The following is an 18,520-nucleotide window of genomic DNA, read 5'->3' on the forward strand; positions in this document are numbered from 1 at the left end:
CAGGGCAAAGGCCTCTCCCATATGTCTTCAATTATCCCGGTCTTGTGCTAACTGCGACCAATTTATCACCACAAACTTCTTGATCTCATCTGCCCATCTAACCTTCTGCCGCCCCCTGCCGCACTTGCCTTCTCTAGGGGTCCACTCTTTTAACCTTTGTCCTTGCAGTTATCTTGCCTTCACATTGCATGCCCAGCCCACACCCATATGGGTCTTCTTCTTAATTTCTGCTAGTATGTCCTTAACACACATTTGTTCCCTGACCCACTCCACTCTCTTCTTGTGTTTTATGTTACAACTGTCATCTTCCAAACCTGTATACGCAATGCCTAATGACCGCAAGTGTACCGGAATCTTGGAAGAACGCGAACATCATCCTAATCCATAAGAAAGGTGACACGAAAGGCTTGAAACATTACAGGCCCATCAGCTTTCTGTCAGTCGTCTGCAAGGGTACTTACCAAGATAATCCCTAACAGAATTTTTGCCGCCTTAGGTTTCAGTCAATCTAATGAACAAGCAGGGTTTCGTAGAGGCTATTCAACAATAGACCACATTCACACGATCAATCAGGTGATGAGAGAAATGCGCGGAGTGTGCTCAACCCCTGTGTGTATACAGGGTGTCCCCGCTATCATGCACCAAGATTTTTAAAAAAGAGCAGAAGCGGTAATTGAATAAAACTTAGTTCATGATGTTTGCAGTACTGTGGAGAAGTGGACAGCAATTTTTTCTTTATAAGACTTAATTCTAATTAATTATCTAACACGAGAAGTACTATTCTAATCAATAAAGCATCAATGAGGCACTTGTAGGTACCCAGGAGAGGAATCTAACTGCGGTACTTTGAGCAACGAACTAATTGCGTACTCACTTATTCTGACTGATAAAAAACCCCTCGAAATAGGAAAAATACCATGTGACGGCACTCCGAGCCCGCCTCATAAAGCAGCCAAATAAGCTGACTGAAAGCAACTGCTTTGCCCGTCATCAAGTAAGGAGCAGCAACAGCAAGTTTCGCGGGGCGCGTGTGGCAGATAAGGCACACACGCAGCCACAATTTCTTCTTCCTTTCTTTTCTTTACTTCATTGAGGCTGACTCAGGGGCAGCCTGTTTGAGGGCATTGCTATACAATTTGGGCGGGAGTGTTGCCCCGTGGTATTTTTCATATTTCCTGGGGTTTCTTTATCAGTCAGAGTAAATGAGTACGCAGTTACTTCGTCACTGAAAATACCACACTTAGAATCCTCTCCTGGGTACGCTTTATTGATTAGGATAGTACTTCTCATGTTAGATAATGAATTAGAATTAATTATTTAAGTCTGGTTAACGAAAACTTACTGTCCTCTTCTCCACATTACTGCGAACATTATGCACTAGGTTTTCTTAGAGTAATGCCATTGCTGTGTTTTATAATCTTGGTGCATGATAGCAGGGACACCCTGTATAGCCTTCAGATATTATGAGAAAGCATTTGATATGGGCGGAACCTCAGCAGTCAAGCAGGCATTGCGGAATCAGGGTGTAGACGAGCATTGTGTAAGAATACCAGAGGATATCTACAAGCGAACCACAGCTACCATATTCCTCCCTGAGGAGAGCGGTAAAATACCTGTAAGGAAGGGCGTCAGGCAAGGAGACGCAATCTCTCCAATGTTATTCCCAGAATGTTTACAGGAGGTATTCAGTCTGTTGGATTGGGAACAGGATAAGTGGGTAAGGGCCAATGGAGAATACCTCGGTAACCTCACATTTGCTGGTGACGTTGCCTTGCTAAGTAACGTGGGGGACGAATTGCAAAGCATGCTTACCGCACTGGACGAGAAGAGATCATGGGCCTGAAAGTTTATAGGCAGAAAACTAAAGTAAGGCTCAATAGCCTCAGGAGAGCACAGCGGTATGAGATAGGTGGCGAGGTAGTGAAAGTGGTAAGCTAATATATCTACTCAGGAGGGCAGGTAGCGACCCTGCATCCCAACCATGAGGCAGGGAGAATTAAAAGGATGAGAATGGGGTGGAGTGCATTTGGCAGGCATTCTCAGATAATGAATGGCAGCCTACGGTTGTCCCTGAAGAGGAAAGTGTATAACAGCAGCATCTTACCAGTACTCATCTACGGAATTTTGGAGGCTCACTAAAATGGTTCAACTTAAAATGGGGACGGCTCAGCGAGCAGTGGAACGGAAGATGATAGGTGTAACGTTGAGGGACAAGAAAATAGCGAAGTGGGTCAGGGAACAAACGCTTGTTAAAGGAGTCATGAAGACAAAACACAAGTTTGGTTCATTCAAAAGATTACGTCGTTATACAAAAGATTACCTCGTTATAATCATACTGACACCACTTTTAACGTAAACTTGGCTCAAATAACAGCTAATTCGGAAAACAGGGAATGGCTATGTGACCCACTATACTCGGTGACAACTTAAGAATGGCACCGGAAGTTGTCGCTGTGCCTTATCACCGTAGCCGGATGTTTTTCCGCGCGGCGCAAGTAGGGCGTTACTGGGAATATTTTGAACACGGCGTGAGCCGTTCCCATGATTGTTTGGACTTAATATGCTTATAAGCGACTCCGGTGACGACAAACAAACTGCGTGAGACAAGGCAGACGATATCACGCATTCATAGCAAACCCCTTTCAAAACGCACGCGCGCGCGCACTGACGTCACGGGTCCGGCGCTTTGGCGGAGTGATACACTACAGGCACATTCCCACTGGCGATGCGCCTCGTCGCGCGACGAAAAGCGACGTCGCAAAGCGACGAGCCGGCCGTCGCTTTTCGGCGTTTTGGGACGGCGGAGCCGATCGCTCTCGGTCCGAATTCCCTCGTCGCGCGACGGCCCCGCAAAACCGGTAAGCCAATCATGGCCGCGGAGTACGCTGACGTAGCCGGAAACGAAACGTTTCTTTACATCCGGTATGCAAACGCTACGGGCGGGCGGGCGAGGACGAGCCGCCGCCGCCGCCGCCGCCGCCGCCTCTGCCGCCTCCACCGCCGCTGGCTCGCTCGGCCAGGCCATGGCCCGCTATCGCTGTACCCGCCCGGTCGGGCCGGCAAGCAACTTCCCGTGTGCATCGGTTCTTTGGTCAGTGGCTTCAGTGTACGCGTGCACTAATCAACGAATAGCGTGGAACTCATCAGTGTGGAGAAGCGTGTATGGATTGTAAAAGCAAGTAATCATCGTATAGAGCTAGGTGGACAGCGAGACGGTAGGTTGACTTGCAGCCGCATCGTTCTATCGGCGACTGGTAAACACGCGTAGAGTTCGGTGGCGTCAGAACTTTGCGCCTGTGAAAAGAAGCGACATTTGTGGGCCGTGATGCGGGTGTTGTGGCGTGAAAGCAAGCGTGTGCATTTCTTCGTGCAATAATATGTTGAAAAGAGCCTTCTTGAGTTTGTTATTTTCTGCTCCTCCCGCAACCCGCAAATGTTTTCGGCATTGCTCCAGGTTAGTAGCATGTGTTTTAGTTTGATTTCTACCTGCTTTTGTCGCGTAACATCATTTTCTTTGACTGCGAATGGTTGACGCACCAACGAGGTCGTACAAGTCGGGAAGCAGCTGCGCTGAACGCAGTCGCATCATCGCTCATCGCAAGTGCGAACACCACCTCAACGCCTCATCGCGCGACGCGCGCCGTCGCGCGACGAGACAAATCGCCAGTGGGAATGTGCCTTACATGAGGTGGTGCCGTTCTTGAGTTGTAACCGAGTACAGCTCGTTTCCACCAACAGAACCTATAATGTCATACCAGCCAGCTCTGCGACTGGCGGAGGACGCCAAAAGCAAACGCAAATTAGGCAGAACCTATAAGCTTGCCAAACGAGCTACATATTTTCACTTAAATTTAGGGCACATTCTTTTTATATCAGTAAGAATGGTGGGAAAAACAACGGAAGTTACGTACCGATGCGCTCTGCTGTTGGTACTGTGCGCACTATGCTTGGTGTAGCTGCATTGGGCTGTGGGGATTTGGGATAGTTTTAGGCAACATTGGCCGATTGACGCAAGCGACAGTGTCATACGTGACCATATTTGTCGAGCGAGCACTCTGTTTCACGAAACGATTATTTTCTCCCTGAACAAAAACACGCCAGGTTCAAATACGGTCAAAAACAAACCAGAGGCTGAAAACGGCTTGCTACGGTATGGTGGCGCCATCTAGGTTGACTAGCAGTAAACAAGGCTTTCCAATCCACGGCCGGACTGGAGGAGCGGCGAGCGCGCACTTTCATACGGCCTGCGCACCCAACAAGGAAACGATACAGCAGATACTTGACAGAGTGAGGGCGCTTCGAACCAACCCTCTACCCTCCCAACCCTCTTTTTTCTTAGTGGACGCATCGCCTCTGGCCGAGCGAGCCGACAACGTTTGCCGCACGTGTTTTGTATCTGCCACGAAATATCACCGGTACCAATGAATGCCTTCGCTGCTATATCTCACCAAAAATAAGACTCGTTGTGCACTTCAGTTGCATGATTAAAAGAGTTTTAGCTGTATGTTTTTGACAGTGCGCTCGCCGCAAGCGGTCCGCTCAGCCCAACCGGAGCATGAGCAGCAGAAACATGTTTAGCTAAGCGATAACCGTATCCCCCTCGGCGGGAAATCATTCGCGTCACTGGTCGTGCCCTGTGCGTGTGCAAACCGAGGCATCATCCGAAAGTAAAAATAAGAACTGATATTTCAATCACGGAAAATGCCGCGTTTATTGACTGCCTCACCATTTTCATATAATACAGTCGCTGAGAAGATATGAAGGCCTCGCATATTTTTTTTCATGTGCCCCGAGTTAAAATGTTTCTTTCAATTTTTTTATTAGGTGCTTCCGAGTGATAATGTTAGGCTGTTTGACCCTATTAGACCGATAATTCAGAAGGGGGAAGGAGTCGCCTATTTTGATGACGCACATGTAAATTTACACGGACAGGTATCACCTGTAGCCACGGCAGGGCTAGGGCAGTGGCAAATGCGCACGCGCCGCTGCTCTACCCCGCCCGTGCTGTAGGTCAACCGGCGGGGGTTGGTCCGCAGCGCCACAAACTAGTGGCGGTGAAAGGTGGGAACTATACCCGAAGTGCAGGCCGTAAAAAAGTGCGTGCCCTCCACTCCTCCAGCCCGGCTGTGTCCAATCGGATGCAGAGCGGTCAGTTTCTGTGATGTCATTGCAGACCACGAAAGCACACGGTTTAGCAGAAAAATCAAAATTTTATCGTAAATTGATTAATTTCTCAGTGAATAAACCATCGTTTGCATTCGGACAAGCGCGGGGGCACTATAAAACACGAAATCTATCGAATAAACCAAACTTGTATTTTGTCTTCATGGCTCCTTTAAGGCCATTATGGTATAAATTAAGAAGAAATGGGCATGGGCAAGGCATGTAACGCAAAAGCAAGATAACCGTTGGTCATTAAGGGTAACAGGGTTGATCTTTAGAGAAGGCAAGCGTGGCAGGGGGCGGCAGAATGTTAGGGGGGCAGATGAGATCAAGAAGTTTTGCGGGGATAAATTGTTCGCAGTTAACACAGGACCGGGATATTGGAGATTAATGGGAGAGGCCTTTGCCCTGCAGTGGGCGTACACAGGGTGATGGTGGTGGTGGTGGTCATGATGATCATGACGATGATGATAATGTGAGAGGGATCAAGTGGGACATTTCGGGGATCCCATGTGTGGGTGCACAAGAAACGGGAGCCCGGGGTGTGACAGGTCAGGCGTGTCGATGTGCTGTCCCATTAGAACCTATGCCGGTGCGGGCCAGAGTCCACAACAGCCAGCATCACGGGGATGGGCAGGGGGATTCTGAAAAATTTTGAGGGCAGCAACAGAAATGGCGCCCATTTTGTAATTTTGTATGGCAGCTTGGGAGTCAACGAATAATGGTGTCGGGGGTAAGGCCAAGGGCAATGGCTGCTTCCTCCGCAGTTACTGAAGAGGGCGTGGTGATTGTAGCTCAGACCTGACGGGATGTTGGAGAAGTGCAGCAAGTGGGGTCTGCTCAGAAGGAGGGAAGCAGGAAAGGTGCACCTGGGCGTGGTGGTTGGTAGGGTGAATATTTCGCGGGAGAGGCTTAATGTGGACACGTGTGGAGAGGATGGGGCATGGAGTGTCTAGGGGCTGCGGCGGGGTTGGCACGGACTCGCTCAAGGGTCTGCCGACCAACTAGGATGTGGGAGTGGCACGCGAGCTGGGAAAGCACGGCAGACAGCCTTGGGTCTTGGGGGGCCCCCAAGCGTAACGTAGCACGGCCAGGCCAGCAGGGAGGCTCAGCTGGGGACGCTGTGCAGGTTCTCCATCGGCGACACGGAGATCCCGTTCACGATCCAGTCGTCTGGCAAGCCCATCAACTACGCCATCGCGCTCACCGAGCTGGGCTCGGATGCAGTCCACCAGTACGTCGGGCAGGAGCCCAGCGGCCGCATGTTCAACGAGCTCGTGCTGGACTACAACCGTAGGTGCCCCCGCAAGGGTGGGCCTCCCGGCTGCCACTTCCTGGGTTCCCACACCTGCTCCTTCCCTCTGCCTCCACCCACCGTTTCTTGCAACGCAAACGTCCAGCTGTGCTGCAAAGCGTGCAGTACGGCTTTCTGCCCACTGCTTGCTTTGGTCGCGCCATTGCGTTTCTCTTTACAAATGACCCTACACGAGCAGCAGTGAGGGAGGCACGCTGTCATTATCTGCATTGTGGTACGTTGAAGGACCGTGGGAAAAGTGGCCGCACGATGAGGCCGAGTGGAAGAGGTGCCCGCTGACCTTCGCTGCGTTCCTTCCAGGGAAGCCACACAATCCGATGGTGAATGCGGGGGCCATTGTGGTCGCTTCACTTCTGCTCTACCTCATCGAGGTGAGATCTCGCGTCTCATTGCGAGTGTGCATGCAAGGCTGCTGCTGGAAGGGGTGTGGAGACAAAATGCGGCCCTGTTCAGTGTGAAGGAACTGGCCTGCGGTCGCTGAGCAGCGAGAGGCATATTTCTTTAGCCAGCACACCGCAACGAATATCGACGACATTTCGTGTCTTCACGCTGCACAATGTCACCAGTGGCACAGCAGAGGAAGCAGTGACGCAACGCAGGAAAGCACTGAGAATGGTGGGCAGTGTATCAACTGCATGTCAACAATGGAGTGATGAGATGAAACGGAAACCACAATCGCAGAAGGATATTTTGTTGGGCCACAGCGCTCTTCCCAGGTCTTTGTCAACCTTCACACTCTACTGTGCCCCATGGTTCACGGCAGTGACCTTGGTTGTCAGCTGCCAGTCACACAAACGATGCTGCAACAGCAGAGAGCTCAGGGGTGGGGAGTCGCCACTGCGTCATTGGTTTTCTCTAATATTTCAAATATTTGTTTGAAGTCTGCGGTAAAATTACGTCATCGTTATTGGGACAAATCAGCGTTCTTGATGAACCAATCTTGTACTTTGTCTTCATGGCATCAAGCTTTGAAGTACAGTTCAACCCCTTTATAAGAGACGTATTGGGGAGCAGTTTCTGTCTCTTGTATGAGAGGTCTGGTATAAGCAGGGAACCATGTTTCCACTAACCAGTCAACCCCTACTTCAGTGTGGGTATCCTAAAACCAAAATAAGCTCAAAAGAACACCGCAGCATTTTGCAAAAAGTTTATTCTAATTCATTTTAAAAATAGCTACAGCGCAAATATAAACAAGGACACAGAAAGACGATGGGACGAGCGCTGAATTGAAGCATTTGAGGCACTAGGATAATTGGAGCACACGAAATTCAAAGGCAGGGTAGTGAATGTGTGAGCCGGGCGTCAATCAACTTGTCCCAAAAAGAGATAGATTTCCTATCCAACGCGTGCTGTGTACATCGGGTACCTTTTAACATGGTGTCTGCGTAGCTTGTGCCAAGTGCGTGAGCACGTGTTGATGTGGGGGTGTGCTTTCAGAGATTATACGTCTGTTTTCTTGTTGTTCTTTTTCTTCTTGCTCTTGTTGTAATTTGTTTATTTACTATTTTTTTTTTACTGTTGTTAACATGAAGTGTGAATATAAAAGGGCAAGATTTATCTTAATAAATTCTATTGTGACCTTGTTTATATTCGTGCCGTAGCTATTTTTAAAATGAATGACCAACTCGCCTAACAGTACACCTTGTTATATTCTAATTTATGTTTGGCCCCTAGAATTTATGAAATAGTTCTGAATCTTTGTTTGCGTCATGACTGTATTTACACTGTTTTGTCAATAGCTTCTACAAGCTTTCTCTTCTTTCACGGTTTGCAGAAGATGAATCGTAGATGTCGAGTTCACAAGCGTGATGAACAGAGCGCACAGCTTCTTCCGCTGTGTGCTCTGGCTATTCGTCACACTTGCAGGACTCATCATGCTTGTTGACTGGGAGCTATGCGAGTGGGAGAGCCCACTGCGCACTTTTGGTATTCTTGGCTTGTGCAGAAGCCCGCATGTGTGCTCGCGCCCGTATGCATGGCACTAAGCTTTAACCACTTCTGTGCGTCTCATTTCTATTTCTCATCATCGTTTCACAGCTGACTGAGCCACTGTGTGTTTGCTGGTATTATAATAATTATCTTCTGTGGGTGTCTGTTGTCCCCTTTGATTCCACAATGGACGCAACAGCAGTTAGCGAGTGGTGGCACCGCATCTAATGTTAAATTGCCTGTTACAAGTGAGATTGCTGACTAAAATCTAAGGATAGCTTGACCTTTATAAACAACTACCTTCTTCATCTGATGCCTGTTATAGAAGAGGTGAATTTAATGGGAAAGACAGGGTGGCCATCCATGTGGTTACATAGTGTCCCTCATACCCGATTGCCTCTTATAACGAGGCTCAACTGTAGTGCAGGGGTAGGCACCAGTTGTCACCCCTTTTACTGTGGCTCTGTCTTTGTGCCAGCATCAGCGAATACACTGGCAGGCAAGTGTTTGAAGTGTGGGTGATGTTTGGAGAAAGCAGCGCTTTTCACGACAAGCACTTGTGTTCTGCCCACGTGTCGGATGACATTTCCTCTGTGTCTCGTTGCAGCCAGAGATGCGGACGTCGGAAAAGTTTGACTGGGTATGTGCACGTGCCGAGGCGTGCGTGCAGCTTCCCTGACTGCCGTGCCCCTTCCCCCCAGATGCTGCAGTACTACCGGGCCATAGCAGGGGGCGAATACCTGGGCTTCAACAACGCCATGTGAGCAGTGCGGTCCCTTGGTGGTGCTTGTGCGAGGGCCCTTGATCTCAACCTGCGCCCTTTCCCTTCCCCGTTCCAAGATTCCTCTCCGAACGGGAAGCAGCCGACAGGAACTACGCCATCGGGTTTTACATGAAGGAGAACAAGTGCTTTCCAGAGAGGGTCAACCTCAAGGAGACCATGGACTTCTACTTTCAGGTGCCTGCTCCTGCCTCGCCCTCCTCGTGGTTTTTTGTTCTTAGGCAGACGCTTCAGATCTTCACGTTTCAAGCAGGCACATTGCGGGGCTCAGAAAATGGGTGCGCTGGGAAAGGGAAGCAGCGGTGCAGGGGAAGGCCGCAAGAGGGCTGCTGCTCCGAGAACATGCAAGGGAAATGAGCTTTGTCCAGGGGCTGGTCAAGTGTGGCCACTACAGACAGGGTTCAACAGCAGATCTGCAGGAGGTCCAAGTGGGCCTTTGCCTTTGCATTCGTGGAAAGTCGTAAGCATTTTGCGTGGTGAAGTTATAGTGTTTACCAGGTAGTTCAATCTAGCCTAGCCTAGCCTAACAAGCTTAGGTTCGCTTTAAGCTAGGCTGGGTTAAAACCTAAGCTAAGCTAACCTAAAATGACCAGTGGCGACCGGTTACACCTGTAGAGCCTGGTAAATTCATCACTGGCATTTTTGTGGCTGACATTCCTTGGCTGTTAAAGTATTGCTGCCAGACAAGCACTCGTGATGATTACAATTGAGCCAATTATTGCTTAACCGTTTGGCAGCGGCATGCACAGCTGATTGACCTACAAAGGCCCGCAAACTGGCCTCGAGGGTTCTTGGCCATGTCAGTTGCTCGCGGTGTGCACCAGCTCGTGTGGTGGTTGAGTGCTGGCACCCTCCTTCCTTGCCCCCCCCCCTGTGGCAGCTGTGCTCGCTGGAGGTGAACTGCCAGTCGGTGAGCGTGATGGCCGCGACCCTGGCCAACGGCGGCATCTGCCCCGCCACGGGCCACCAGGTCATGAACGGGGTGTCGTGCCGCGACGTCCTCTCACTCATGCACTCGTGTGGAATGTACGACTACTCAGGACAGTACGCCTTCAAGGTAGGCCTTCATGGAGGGGGTAGGGGGGCACAATGGGCGCTGCGTTCCAACTGTGGCAAAGCAGGATCCTTGTCAAACGCTGCTTCTTTGCTGTGTTGTCCTTTCCTGATTAGGCTGAGGGCTCAGTGCTTGTGCCTCATACTACGTGCAGTCTCTGCTAATTGGGCGGCAAGGTTGTGTGCAGGTGTCAGCATGGAGGGGGGGAGGCAAGCCTCGGCAGCGGCCACCGGCTGGCTCGCTCTGTCCCCACTCTGTCGCTGATTCAGGGGCCAGCCAGGAGGTGCTGACACTTTCCAGCCCCACTCTGCAAATCTTTTCTGCTTTGATCAAATGGAAAAGATTTGTAGAGTGGGGCCGGAATGTGTCAGCACCCCCTCCCTCGCGCTTTGTGATGTACGGCGGCTGCTTTTGCCCATCGGCCGTGCAACACCACATCACAGTGTTGCGCTGCTTCTCGTAGCGTGCAGTTTTGACCTTCACTTCTTTCGCACCCTTGTCATTTGCGGTGTTGGCCACAGGCATGCCGAAATACACCGGGGTCTGATTGGTGTCACCGGTCTGGCCCAGTCAATGCTCCTTTTCCACCCGCTTCTTGATGACAAAGCGCTGGACTGCGACCAGCTTCTCCTCGAAGTCAGGGGGCAGCTTTTGGCACACAGATGTCCGCCGTTGCAGGCTGAACCCGAACTGCTTCATAAAGCGAGTGACCCTGCCTCTGCTGGCCTTGAAATGAGTCTGTGCAACTACGTTTGCGATCTCCCTCGCCTTTGCCTGTATCATCTCCGTCAAGCAAGAGACAAGCAAAATAGCGCCTGCAAACCTGCAAGCTGCAAGCCTATGGCCGCGAGACGGCATTGGGGGCTAGGGGTGACAGGAAAGCCACATCCTCGAATCTAAGCCGACCCCCGACTTTCGTAAACGACTTTTTGAAAAAAACAATTGGCCTACATTCGAGTACGTGCGGCATGCAGTGGCTTTGGGAAAAGAAGTCGGGCTCGGGCGTGCTGGCTGATTGCAGCCTTGAATTGAGGGGAGCTTTGAGCGAGCATTTTGTGTGGCCCTCTGTTGTTTTGCCCACCCTGGTGCCTTGGCTGCCTGCAGGTGGGCCTGCCGGCCAAGTCGGGCGTCTCGGGCTGCACCATGGTGGTGGTTCCCAACGTGATGGGCCTCTGCCTGTGGTCGCCCCCGCTGGACATCTACGGCAACTCCGTGCGGGGGGTCCAGTTTTGCGAGGTACCGTGTCTGCTGTGGCTGGTCCGCCCAGGCTGCCCGCTTAGTCCCAACCTCGGGCCTAGTTGCGCAGCCAGGCTGCCCAGCTCTCTTGTTACAGTGCCAGGCAGTGATGTGGCACTCCTTTGGGCAGGGAAGGGAGTTGAAATGAAGCCAAGTTGAGGCGTAGCCGAGTCGTGCAACATTGGTCTCGGTTCACTTCATCGCTCTGTTGTCAATTTTTCCCTTGGTGGGAACATGGACGCAGTGCTGTGGTGCCTGTTTGGGCACGTGTGCGGCTCCATTTGGCGAGCTCCGATGGCCTGAGAGGAGGCTTCTTCCCTGGCTGGCGCAGGAGCTGACGCGGGTGTTCAGCTTCCACCACTACGACAACCTGCGCCACATGACCCAGAAGAAGGACCCCCGTCGGCAGAAGTACGAGACCAAGGGCCTCAAGGTGGTCAACCTGCTCTTCAGTGCCGCCAGCGGGGACGTCACCGCCATGCGCCGGTATGCGGCACAAGCAGCTCGCCTGCTGTCGGTCTTGCTTGTCAAACTTCTGCTCAGGCACAAAAAGGGATGCCGGGGCCTTTAGCTTGTAAAATTGAAGTGCCACCTTCCTTCTTGTCTGATCCAACTACAAAATATGAGGTGGTAGTGCAGTTAGAAGAAGTGTGAAGGCCAATTTGGGGATATCTACTGCTTCTGCTGGGAGTTTAGTAGTAATCAAAGCAAAAATGCCGCTGAGTTGAGCTTAAAAATATGTGAATCGTACAAACACACATTTTTCCTAAACTTTGGTGCAGAGTGATCTCAAAAGTAGCTCATCAACTGTGCTTGATGGCAGAGATGATGCGTTTAACCTTGTGGGGCAAACCTGATCCCCGAGCATGTTTTGTTTCATACTGACCTCCAGGGTGGCAGGTGCTTATGCCAAAAGCTGCCTCCGTCAAAGTGAAGACTGCCAAAGCACAGGCATTGTGCCCCATCTATGTGTTTTTCTCAATTATCTAGCCCACTTAGGTGCACTTTGTGTTGGACTGGGTGCGTTTCAGTCTGGCGCAGTAGTCGTTTGGTTGGAGCAATGTTGCAGGTTGCCTTCATGGTCGCTTTATTGCTGTGGGTTCGAAGAGTGCCATAGGTGTTTTTTTTTTTTCCCATGGCCTCGAGTTGTTTGGGTTGAGACAGGCTTGGCACTGTGTAGGAACTTCACGGGCTGGCCTAGTAGCCAAGCAACAAAATCGAAAACTGTGATGACAGCTTTGCCCGTTTTGCTCCAGAAGGAGAAACCGTGCGCGTACACTGTTGGCTTCGTTTATGTTCTCCAACAGGCGGCTTTTTTCATTGTCCCAGTGTACTATAGCACCCTGCACGGAAGAAGTGTGGCTTCACATCAGCAAAGCTTTGAGCGGTATCCTTCTTCTTGGTTGGCTGCATTCTCCTTAAGTGGCGTGACATTGTTGGTGGGGGAGCCGCTTTATTTCACTCACAAGTATAAAGACTGAGGGAATGAAGGAGACTTACAAAATGTGCGTCGGACAGTGGTGGGTTGCTTTAACTACCGTGGAGAGAAGTTATTTGCTCAATGGTTCTTTACTACAATCTGCTGTGGCCAAAGGGCCAAATTCACAATAGTTTCACTCCCAAATTTCTCTCGAGGTTCATTTTATGCATTTATTTGCACAACTGCACGCCTGAAACCAGCCAAACTTTCGCAAAATGCAAACAGGCAGTGCAGCCGTCCTCAAATGAGCACTATGTTGGAAACAATTAGAGGGCTAATTTGCATGTCAGTGAAGGTTCCTGCTTTGGCCTTCTGTGTGTGAACGGCACGATGGGCTTTCAAAGCGGGCACTTGGACGGGGTGTGGAAGTGCCATCGTTCCCTGCGCAGCCACTACCTGTCTGGCATGGACATGGGGCTGAGCGACTATGACGGCCGAACCGCCCTGCACCTGGCGGCGGCCGAGGGCCACCTGGAGTGCGTCGAGTTCCTGCTCAAGATCTGCGGGGTGGACGCCATGGTCAGGGACAGGTACGCTGCTTGCCACCGCCCACTGTTGCTGCTGCGGCGGCGGCCGAGGCTTGGCCAGTGTCTTCTCGAGAGCCTGTTTGTTGCTGCTGCCGCCGGTCGCTCTCGCACTGGGGCCGATCCCATTGGGCAGTTAACTGCCCCGACATAACAGAGTAGCAAAGAAGTGACGCTTTACTTTGTTATGCTGAAATTTTGTTGCCTTGAAATTGTGCACCTGGCATGCAGAAACGTTACCGGTGTACTTGCCAGTTGTGAGGACCCATGTAGAGGACCTCTTGTTTTCTCTGAGAGCAATCTGTGAGCTTATCCATGTGCCTGTTTCGTTGTCATAGATGCGCTCACTGCTAACCCGTCTTGCTGTCTTGAGAGCACACGCACCTGATGCTGTTTGAGGGCTTTGCCTCTGGTCTCCCTGTCAGTTGCTGGTTTCCCTGGCGAGTTCCCAAGCGCAGGCTGCGCAGTGAGGTCGTCCATCACTTCCTCGGCAGCGGTGGGCGTACAAAAAGTCCTCCAGAGGGACACCACCGTCGGGGACCACCCCGTCCTTTCCTTCCAGGCACTTTCTCCTCACCATGGCCAAGGTCGTGTGTCGCCCCTGTCCCGTTCCTCGGGGGCACCCACTGTTGCAGCCACACAGTTCTCAAACCCTGCAAGTGCAGGGCATTCGCAGAAGCCCCATCCTCCATGGCCGGTCTACAGAGAGAACTAATCGACCAGATTTAGGGGAAATCCCCTAGGGGGGGTCAGTTTCTGCGAAGGAAAGTTTGACATCCACCTCAATGCAGCCGTGTGGCTACAGAGGAAAGCTATGGGCATCGTGCACTGCAGTTTCGAGTAAACATGTGGCGCCACCTGGGAGCGGCGTCGGAATTTTTTTCTGAAGAACAGGACAAACCTATACAGCAGTTCGCTACGTGGCTCGATTTGAACAACAACCGGAAAATTAGTATACAACAATTACCGCCTTTTATTACGTTCACAGTTGTTGTATTGAGAGAAATATTCCGCTGACGAGTTGTGCGGGAATACAAGCTGGCATATTTTAGAAAGCGCCCCTTCTCCAATAAAAGCAGACGACAGTACAGGGATCAGCTGCCTGCAACACCGACGTGCACAAAGCACATAGTACCCTAAAAGAAATAAAAATAACAGATTCATAGGCGCATTTATGTATCTGCACGCTACTTGGCATAAGACTGCCGCAAAAAAATGTCACGTATCCAACGAAACGGAACGAGTGCTCATTTTTGTAGCTCCTCAAAAAGCCTCTGGTGTCAGTATATCTGTGCAAGCAGCAGAAAATACATGGAACATCCCACGGTTATGCATGCTGCCAATGTACGCAGTCATACCAGCAAAATATATAAAAAAAAAAGCTTTAAAATGAAAAATTAGAAACGTAAATGTTTACGCTACACAGCGACACAACAGCAAACAGATGGACACACACCAGCCACAATTCGGAGGCTCGCATCTACACTTTTATTGAAATGACTCTCAAATATCTCAGACATATATTCATGTACAACTTTTAGTTTGCGTTTCTGCCACATTAGGTGAAAGAAAACGAGTTCAAGTGGGGCTTGTCGCACAAAATATTTTAAAGACGACAGTCTTTCTTGGGCTGCTTAAACCCAGAAATTTTGGTCTGTCTGTATGTTTGTTTGTCTGTCTGTGACTCGATTCAGCCTCCCGGCCAAAGCAAAGTAGATATTGCGCAATAGTCTTATACACTCGCAGCCAAAGGTAAATGTCTATACTTATATGTTCATACTTGTCAACTTTGTTCAACAAAAACAAGACATTATGCAAATACAAGACAGGAAATTAGTACACAAGGGATATTTAATGTTCCTTTATTAAAAAATTCATGAATGCTTGTTTTTTTGATAGAAAATGACATTCTACATCTATTGCAGAATATGAAAAATCACGCGACAACAGCAACGAAAAATGATGATGATGATGATGTACTCAAAGTTCTTGGCAGGCACCACAATGTGGGATTGGCCAGGGCTAAATCGGTTGTTCCACTAGCTAGGTTCCACGTTCTGCTTGGAACGCACGTGGAGCACGGCCACGCGGTTCTATAAACCTTGAAGTCGGCCGCCTCGACTCACGCGCGTCACCGCCGCACTGCAGCGCTGGCATCGAGGAACCCGGCCTGTAGCAGTGGAATGCGGTAAATTCAAAACGCCTTGAGCAAACCCTTGTTGTGTTTACTTTGGGATGAGCGCCACGGTACAGGAACAGCATGATAGGTGCGCGGGAAAGCAAAAGGGGGCATTTCCTTGGCAAATGTCTACAAAGACTATCGTCTTGTGACGACATTTGCAACTAAAGGAGCAGATACGCGGCCAATTTTTTTGCTGACTAAGATAACATGCACGAGGACAGCTATTCACGCTGGCATGTAGTTACACGAACATCGCGTACAACTCTGTAAGCTTTGAAACAATCTCTGCTATTCCAAACGGCATTTTTTTTTTCATCAGCACTCAGAATGCGAGAGGAACCATTTGTGCACAGCTCCTGTTGTGCGCTCTACCATATCTGTACCTGCGTCTATGTCGAGCGATAAACAACAAGGTAAATAAACGTTTAGAGGCTTTCATGAAAGCTCCCTCACGTGCATCTTAGTCCAAAAGTATTCGCATATTAAGTATGCGTTTACAAATTTATGCGAGCACTTAAAAAGGCATCGCGATATTTTTCTGAGCCCATCCAACGAACTCGTAGTTAAACTCTTTCGGCACCGCCGGAAAAAGTGATGAAATAGGGAGGTCTCGGTACAAATTTTTTATTGCATAAAGTAAAGGCACCATCCTGCTTTAGCATATACCAAAATGCAGCTAATTGTATGTTCTTTGACATACAATACCATGTTTTACTTCAACACTGACGATAGCACAATGAAAAAAATCTGAAAGTAAGAACTTCGTAAAAAAACTACAGAAAAAGGTAGAAAAAACCGTAAATATAAAAAATATTCAAAAAGAATAAAATTATTTCAGGATATGCAAAATCTAACACAATGCTTTGTTTCTTCATCACGAAAGTTTAATGCGGTTAGGCGTGACTGGTTTTTTGTTTTGTGTGTGATCTCTTTGGCACTAGGGCCATGGCTACGTCGTCGCCCAGGTACACGCCGGGCTTTGTCTCGGTGAAAACTCGATCCATTTCTGTGCTGGTGGCAGGAGATCATCACCATAGGTAGTTAACACTCTAGCAAACAGATATACCCAGCCAGAACATATTTCGAGCGCACATACCTACTCCAGAGCCAATTGAAACCGAAACCAACACCCACCTTTGAGCGTGATTTGATGTTCCAGGCTGATCGACACCCGAATCCTCACTCAAGCTGAAATCCAATCTCTGAAGTCGCATCCCGACTCTTTACTGCCGCTCTCATCGTTAAAATCCGCAGTAGAAGGCAAAGATATGCGAGGCGAGACGACGTGGATTTCTTGTCACGCTCGCGCGTGAGTATGACGCCATGTTTGTTTACATTCGAAACCACTGTCCGTCAGAATAAAATATCTGATGCATTGCCGCCTGGCGATAAAAAAGAAACTTCACAAAAGAGAAAACTCCAGTTTTCAAACCTATCTCCTAGATGTCGCTAGGTGTTCCATCGAGTGAAAATTTGTATTCTGCAGGCACGCGAAACCATCGATCATATGTGATCGATGGCCTATGGGAGCGGTCCCGAAAGAGTTAAGCAGTTTGAGGTAGAGTTTAGCCGAGCAGTTGAATTTCCAGATACCTACTTCTACAAACCTGAATCTTCGGGCTCTTGAAGCTGCATATCCTTGGTGTCGCAATATCCACACGAACCTTTCGCCGCGATTTCACACACACGACGGACATCAAACCACATCCTGACACGTACAAGGCCCAGTGGAGTTTACACAGGAAAAATTCGCTTCTGCAAGCACCATAAAGTCGCGTCGTCGGTCTTGTCATCACAATAAGCTGCCCGCCAACTGCTGGGTAATGCCAGATGCCCTGATCTAAAGCTGAATGAATCAAATCTACCGAAGCGACCAAAGCAACCAAGGTGTTGCCGGTGGCGGTTGGGATGTTTTGCAGTTATTTCATGCTCCTCGGAGGCCGGCGGCCCCACTAAATTTTTTTCATTGGTGGAGCGATCACGCCTTCCCTTAGACACACATTATCGCTTTCGGGAGGCGATGCACGCACACAAACACACTCCTGCACTCCTCTCGTTCTCTTCGTAAGATCGTGGGTTTTCGTCTTTTTATTTCTATCTTTTACTTGGGCGGCGCTGCTGGTGTTCAGTTGAAGCCATTGCGAAATGACAGTGTGTCCGCACACAGCGCGAAGATAATCCCACGCTTGTATACAACTGGTTTTTGTGTGATGAATCGCTTTCCTGTAGCCCTTGCGAACCATATTCTGTTTATTAAAGTACTGTCTGGCTGTTCGTATCGCATTGCAACAGAATAGCGGTCATTTGTTCTTTCTCTTGCTGCACTGAATACTATGCTCCGTGATGTCGTCTGCTCACGGACTTCAGAAGTTATGCCTTCATTGTCCGCATGATGGCGCTGAACACAGCACGTCAGTGGCGCGCCACCATACTAGCGCACGAGGCCCATACAGCTTCCTCAGAAACTTTGCAGTTGAAGAAAAATTCGTCCTGGTCCGGGATTCGAATCCGGGACCACCGCTTAACCGGCGCAGGATGAATTTTTCTTCAGCTGCAAAGTTTCTGAGGAAGCTGTATAGCTTTCCTTTGTAGCCGTATGGCTGCATTGAGGTGGATGTCAAACTTTCCTTCGCCGTACACTTAGAACTCTGGGCTTAGCATCACACCAGATACAGGCTGTCGCATCGGTGATTGAGTGTCCTTAAAATTTTTTCCTGGGTGCTGCTTCTCCGTTCGGCTTAGCTTAATTTTTACATGAAGGTCGCATTTTGGGGTCTGTTTTGTTTGACACCAAGAACAAGGATGGCATCTACGTGCTTACTCAGAGAAAGAGCCAGAAATAAACGTTAATTTCCT

The 18,520-nt window shown here is 49.6% G+C and overlaps 1 protein-coding gene across 1 annotated transcript in view; it reads left to right on the forward strand.

Moving 5' to 3' along the window:
* Positions 1–18,520, forward strand: part of Gls (glutaminase) — a 33,480-nt gene that overhangs the window by 4,831 nt on the left and 10,129 nt on the right. The window contains exons 6-14 of the mRNA XM_077683012.1: positions 6,293–6,456; positions 6,779–6,849; positions 9,015–9,047; positions 9,109–9,167; positions 9,248–9,365; positions 10,069–10,245; positions 11,347–11,478; positions 11,810–11,964; positions 13,348–13,488. Of these exons, the coding sequence (XP_077539138.1) occupies positions 6,293–6,456; positions 6,779–6,849; positions 9,015–9,047; positions 9,109–9,167; positions 9,248–9,365; positions 10,069–10,245; positions 11,347–11,478; positions 11,810–11,964; positions 13,348–13,488 (1,050 nt within the window). The remainder of the gene's footprint in view (positions 1–6,292; positions 6,457–6,778; positions 6,850–9,014; positions 9,048–9,108; positions 9,168–9,247; positions 9,366–10,068; positions 10,246–11,346; positions 11,479–11,809; positions 11,965–13,347; positions 13,489–18,520) is intronic.

The sequence above is a fragment of the Haemaphysalis longicornis genome, unplaced genomic scaffold (genome assembly GCF_048455015.1).
Source record: "Haemaphysalis longicornis isolate Haplotype H1 unplaced genomic scaffold, Haemaphysalis longicornis Haplotype H1 scaffold_9, whole genome shotgun sequence".
In the NCBI taxonomy this organism is placed as follows: Eukaryota; Metazoa; Arthropoda; class Arachnida; order Ixodida; family Ixodidae; genus Haemaphysalis; species Haemaphysalis longicornis.